At 39.4% G+C, this 5,942-nt stretch overlaps 1 protein-coding gene across 1 annotated transcript; it reads left to right on the forward strand.

Moving 5' to 3' along the window:
- Positions 1–1,218: 1,218 nt before the first annotated feature.
- LOC116212886 (9-cis-epoxycarotenoid dioxygenase NCED2, chloroplastic-like) lies at positions 1,219–3,618 on the forward strand. Its single transcript, XM_031547618.1, has one exon. It carries the CDS (start codon positions 1,494–1,496, stop codon positions 3,447–3,449), a length of 1,956 nt encoding a protein of 651 aa, XP_031403478.1. The 5' UTR covers positions 1,219–1,493; the 3' UTR covers positions 3,450–3,618.
- The last annotated feature ends 2,324 nt before the right edge of the window (positions 3,619–5,942 follow it).

A 5,942-nucleotide genomic window follows, 5' to 3' on the forward strand; every position in this document is an offset into this window, starting at 1 on the left:
CTGTAATCTTCGATTCATTATCTAGTGGATTCTCATACTCTGCTCCGTGGACGTTTCTCCTTTTTCGTTAGAAGAGGTTTTACCACGTATATTCAATGTCTGATCTTATTTCATTTGATATCTTATCTCGTGTTATATACATGCTATTGCTTATACCATATGCATGGACGAACAATAGCAAGTCAATTTCAAAAAGGTTCTCCTATAAGCTACAGCTAAATAATTCTTGTCTCAAGACGGGTACGTCATAGTGTTATATACACTATTCATTGTGTAACATAATATTACGAAATATTAACAGATTCTCTAATTGATGCATGTTCCAAGCAAGAAAGAGATTTTAATGGGTAATATCGAACGAAGAAATTGTTCATAGACAAATTGCACATGATCATGCAGTGTGTCAAAAATAAAACTTTTCCTCTCTTCTTTTCTCTTTAGAAAGTGAGAGATAGGCAATATTATGAGTGGCTTTCTTCCTTAATTTTTAAACAACATAAAGTCTAGGCCAAACTATAAATATCTTACATTTTTTCCTGAAAATATATCTCATAAATTAGGAAACTTCTAACCAAACTTAGTGCCTAGTGATAAATTTGATGATTCAGCTCAAAGTATTTAGTATTTGAACTATTTGTGATTATATTAAGTATTTGAAACACTTGAATTGAAAATAAATGTAATAAATGCTTGTATTGATTACTGGTACTAAAAGTAGCAAATATTTTGAATTAAAAGTAATAAATGTGTCATCGTAATTCTTTATCATGTTGAGTGGACCTAATGTATATAAATTAATAATAACTCCGAAGGACTTTAATTGAGACTTACAAAAAGTTAAAAAAAAAAATAGAAAAAGGGGAAGGGGGAGGGGGGCGTCATGTGAGATGGGGCCCTAGATTATATTTTTCGAGTAAATATTTAGTGAGTATTATTCATTTATTTGGATATGTAATACACAATTAAAATGCATGAAAGTGAAAAATTGAACCTATAATGAATTCATAAATTTTCACTTATAAATATTTTGATTAGTTGTTACTCATTCAACGTCGATAATTAGTACTGATCGAATATTTGGTCATATTCTCCATACGTATGTATCACATAGACACGGGGTGCTCCCTTTCCATTTTATTTAGGTGGGGTCTCCGTACCCTTCCCATGGCTTTCCGTTCCCCTGCCCTCCCCTATATATACACATATAAGATCCGCTCCATCTCAGCCAGCCAACCCGACTCGACGACTCACTTCTTCTTCTAGTTCTCTCTGTCTGTCTTAAGTCTGACTCTCTCACTCTTTTTCTTTTTTTCTTTTTTTCATTTTTGGGGCAAGTTCTCTCTCTCTTTATTTCCTCCTCCTTCTTCACTCAGATTCACTCTCTCTCTCTGTCTGTCGAATTCCCCTGGAGAAAAATCCACATTTTCCATCTATCAATCAACGTTTAGGAATTGAAGATATACAGAGAATTCATTTAATTTTACTACTTAATTATGGCAGCGTCCCCTGTTAGTGTTTCCTGGGTCAAGCAGCCATACACAAGCTGCCGCCCTTCTGCTTCTTCTTCTTCTTCTTCTTCATTATTAACAGAGTACTCGAGCTCCTGCTCAGCCCTGGGTAACCCCTGCCGGAAGAAGAAGCAGCAGCAGCCCAACATTAACATAACAAGCTGCTCTCTTCAGACTACTCCTCCCCCGCCCTCCGCCTCCGCCTCCGCCTCCTTTCACTTCCCCAAACAGAGCCTTCCTACATTAATTGATCAACCGGTCCCCTCTACCTCAACTCCTCCCCTTACCACTCCCAGTCCAAGTCCCCGTCCCCGCCCCTGCCCCCGCAAGCAAAACAAGGAATTTTCCACTCATCAGCAGCAGTCACAGTGGGACTGGAACCCACTTCAGAGGGCCGCTGCCTTGGCATTGGACGCGGTGGAGGCTGCCATCGCGTCTCACGAGAAGAAGCACCCCCTCCCCAAGACCACCGACCCTCGCGTCCAGATTGCGGGCAACTTTGCCCCCGTCCCTGAGCAGCCCCCCTGCCACTCCCTCCCTGTCACCGGAAAGATCCCCGGTTGCATTCAAGGAGTTTACGTGCGCAATGGTGCCAACCCGCTTCACCAGCCTGCTGGGGGACACCATCTCTTCGATGGTGACGGGATGATCCACGCTGTCCGGTTCCAGGGCGATGGCTCCTCCAGCTATACCTGCCGATTCACTGAGACGCACCGCATGGTCCAAGAGCGGGCCCTGGGCCGTCCCGTCTTCCCAAAGGCCATCGGCGAACTCCACGGCAACTCTGGAATTGCCAGGCTGCTGCTGTTCTATGCCCGCGGGCTTCTTGGGCTTCTCGATCACACCCACGGGATCGGTGTTGCCAACGCGGGCCTTGTCTACTTCAACAACCGTCTACTCGCCATGTCCGAGGATGATTTGCCGTACCATGTCCTGGTCACTCCCTTGGGTGACCTAACGACAGTTGGGCGTTACGACTTCAACGGGCAGCTCAATTCCACGATGATCGCCCACCCTAAGATCGACCCAGTCTCTCAGGAGCTCTTTGCTCTTAGCTATGACGTCGTGAAGAAGCCGTACCTCAAGTACTTCCGATTCTCGCCAGATGGCAACAAGTCGCAGGACGTCGAGATTCCCCTTTGTATGCCCACGATGATCCACGACTTCGCCATCACCGAACGCTTCGTGGTCATCCCGGACCAGCAGGTCGTGTTCAACCTCGTGGAGTTAATCCGTGGCGGGTCCCCCGTAATCTATGACAAGAAAAAGATGTCCCGGTTCGGGATCTTGGACAAGAATGCCACCGATGCCAAGGGGATCAGATGGATCGACGCTCCTGATTGCTTCTGCTTCCATGTGTGGAACGCGTGGGAGGAGCCCGAGAGCGAGGAAGTAGTCGTGGTAGGGTCGTGTATGACCCCACCCGATTCAATCTTCAACGAATCGGATGAGAACCTAAAGAGTGTCCTGTCGGAAATCAGACTGAGCCTAAGGACCGGGGAGTCTACGCGTAGGCCGATAATCTGCGAGTCCGAGCAGGTGAACCTGGAGGCAGGCATGGTGAACCGGAACATGCTTGGGAGAAAAACTCGGTACGCCTACCTGGCCCTTGCAGAGCCATGGCCTAAAGTGTCGGGGTTCGCCAAAGTCGACCTGTCGACGGGGGAAGTGTGGAAGTACACGTACGGAGAGGAGAGGTACGGCGGAGAGCCTTTGTTTCTTCCGAGAAGCCGCCCTGAGGAGTTGTCAGATCAGGATGATGAAGAAGACGAGGGGCACATCCTGGCATTCGTGCACGACGAGAAGGAATGGAGATCGGAGCTTCGGATAGTGAATGCGAGGACACTAGAACTCGAGGCCTCGATCGAGCTCCCATCTCGGGTACCGTATGGGTTCCATGGGACATTTATCGGTGCACAGGAGTTAAGAAGGCAAGCTTAGGGGGCTGTGTAGAGATTAAATAAAGGTGTAGTTAATGAAAGAGGAGATTACTACTGCCAGAGGGACTGTCTGATGATTACATGTACGTACGTCCCCGGGGTTATTTCCTCTCTGGTAGAAACAAGAGTATTTAGCTACTAGCCATCTTATTATTTACAGATGTCATTTATCTTCTTCTTCTTCTAATTAAATTACAAAAAGAAAAAAGGTAATTAAAGAGTTGTTGTTAATAGTGGGAGGGGAGTGTGTTGAGCGTGAGGTTACGAGACTGAACCAGCTTGAAGCTTTTTGGCTTTGTAGTTAGGATTGGATTGGATTGGGAGCTCAGCTGATTATGTGTATTTTACATACAAAGGCATAATGCATAGTAAACTTGGGACTCTGTTTTCTTCAATAAGATCTCTCTCTCCCTGTGTGAGTGTGTGTGTTACATAGGAGTGAGATCCTTTCTTTCCATAATAATTAATTTTCCTTCAAGATTTAATTGCTGTCCTTAAAGCAAGAAATTACATTAATAAAAATGTGTAGCGTAGTGGTGCACACTTTTACCTGTTGATCCAGAGGTTGCAAGTTCGATATCTAGTGAAATTACTCGTGTCATTTTATTAGTTATTTATGATTTCTTCTTCATTATATTAGACATTGGACTTCCTTTGTAATCGAAAAAAAAAAAGAAATTACAAGAGAAATATTGCTCAAAAAACTCATATCAATTTTTTTTTTAAAATGACATAATTGGAGAACTTAAAATTATTGTACGAGAATAGTTAGCCAAAGTATCCATTTCATAATTGAGTCATTATGTCATCAATCTCATATATGTATATGTATATATCTAAAAAATGTAACAGTTAATCCCAAATGGTTTGGCCTAATTATTAAATAGGAGCTTATGTATTCACTCAGTCATGTGTTCAAATCCCTTGGGACCACTGGAGCACTTTGGCATGATTACTCGCTCCCTGAGTCACCGAAGGTTCATGAAGGCTCACGATCAAGTAGACCTTAAGATTAGTTGAATGAAGCCCTAACACCCTAGGTCAGCAAAAAGAAAAAAAAAATGTAACAATTTTATAACCTAAAAAAATGTAACAATTTAAATTGCCAAAAATACTCACAAAGTATATGAAAGATATCTTTATATTATGGTAAAGAATAAAACATGGTCCATAACAATAAGAGAAAGAGTAGTCATCTTTTCCAAACTCTCAACAGTATTCTTTTTCTAATCTTTTTATTATTAAAATATTATTATTTTTTATTTATTTACATTTTCTATATTTCTTTCGGATTTTTATCCTACATTTTATATCTGGAAGTCCAATTAGTTATGACAAATCAAATTCGACTTGACTCCGATCGGTTCACTAAGTGGTAAAACTCCTTCAATTGTGAATTTTTTCCACACAATACTCAAAGTCGACTCAATAAATAAAATTATTTGTTTATTTACATATTCTATCATTTTTTTTTTTTGAATCATGACATTTTAAAGTCCAATGAGTTCCGATTAATCTATTTCGAGTTGAGTCGCCTACTAAGTGATAAAATTCACATTTTCATAAATTTTCTCTACACACAAGACTTGAGTTCCCGTTGCTTACAATAAACAAGTGCCAAAATCAACTGAACCAAGCTACATTGGTTGAACATTTCTAATTTATTCCCTTGCAGTTCTAAATCCTTCCAAGAAAAAGTTCGTGAAATGACTTTAAAATAACATATATCTTTTTAAATTGACGACTGATTTATATTTGTCAAATCGTTATTTTAGAGAAGTGAAAGTGCATCATTCTTATTAGGGTACACATCCCAGAAAAAAAAAATGAGTCTTCTTAAAAAAATAAATTTAATAATTAACAAAATTGGCAAACTCTTTTTTTTTTGCCTTTTTCTTATTGAGTTTCATTTTTTTAATATATTATATTTCACATAGTTTCGATGACAATTATTTGTCAATGTAATAAGTCATAGCCTATCATAGTGATTTTCTATATTTCAATAACCTAATGAATATCAGTATTCAAAGAAATTAAATAAATAAATAAAAATGACAATGTAACTATTACAAATATAAAATTTGGATTAAGCATAAGAATATATTAACTTTTACTTCACGTTAACTATATAAGTTAATATACCTTGTAAGAAGTCTAAAAATTAATAGCCCATTCAATTACTATATATTGATGTTATTGTTTATATTGAGTATTGCATAAATTACGACTACGATCTTATTGATAAAAATAAGTTTCAGTCCTGCAACATTCCACGGGCATTTTGCCCTAGTAATTAAATAATAAGGCAAAATCAAATCTTGATGAGACTAACACTATCCACCGGAAAAAAAATTATCATGTGATCATTATAAATTCTCAAGTAGTTCTGAAAAAAAAGTTTTGTCTAATCTTTCAAAACTAGAGGAATATTTATTAAACTGTTGTATCTTTTACACCCCAAGTCAGCAAAAAATAATGTAACAGTTTTGTAATC

This window comes from Punica granatum, chromosome 7, assembly GCF_007655135.1.
Source record: "Punica granatum isolate Tunisia-2019 chromosome 7, ASM765513v2, whole genome shotgun sequence".
Lineage (NCBI taxonomy): Eukaryota > Viridiplantae > Streptophyta > Magnoliopsida > Myrtales > Lythraceae > Punica > Punica granatum.

Bases quoted from the DNA above. Each gene is read 5' to 3' on its own strand.
- LOC116212886 (XM_031547618.1), top strand. From the start codon at position 1,494: ATGGCAGCGTCCCCTGTTAGTGTTTCCTGGGTCAAGCAGCCATACACA.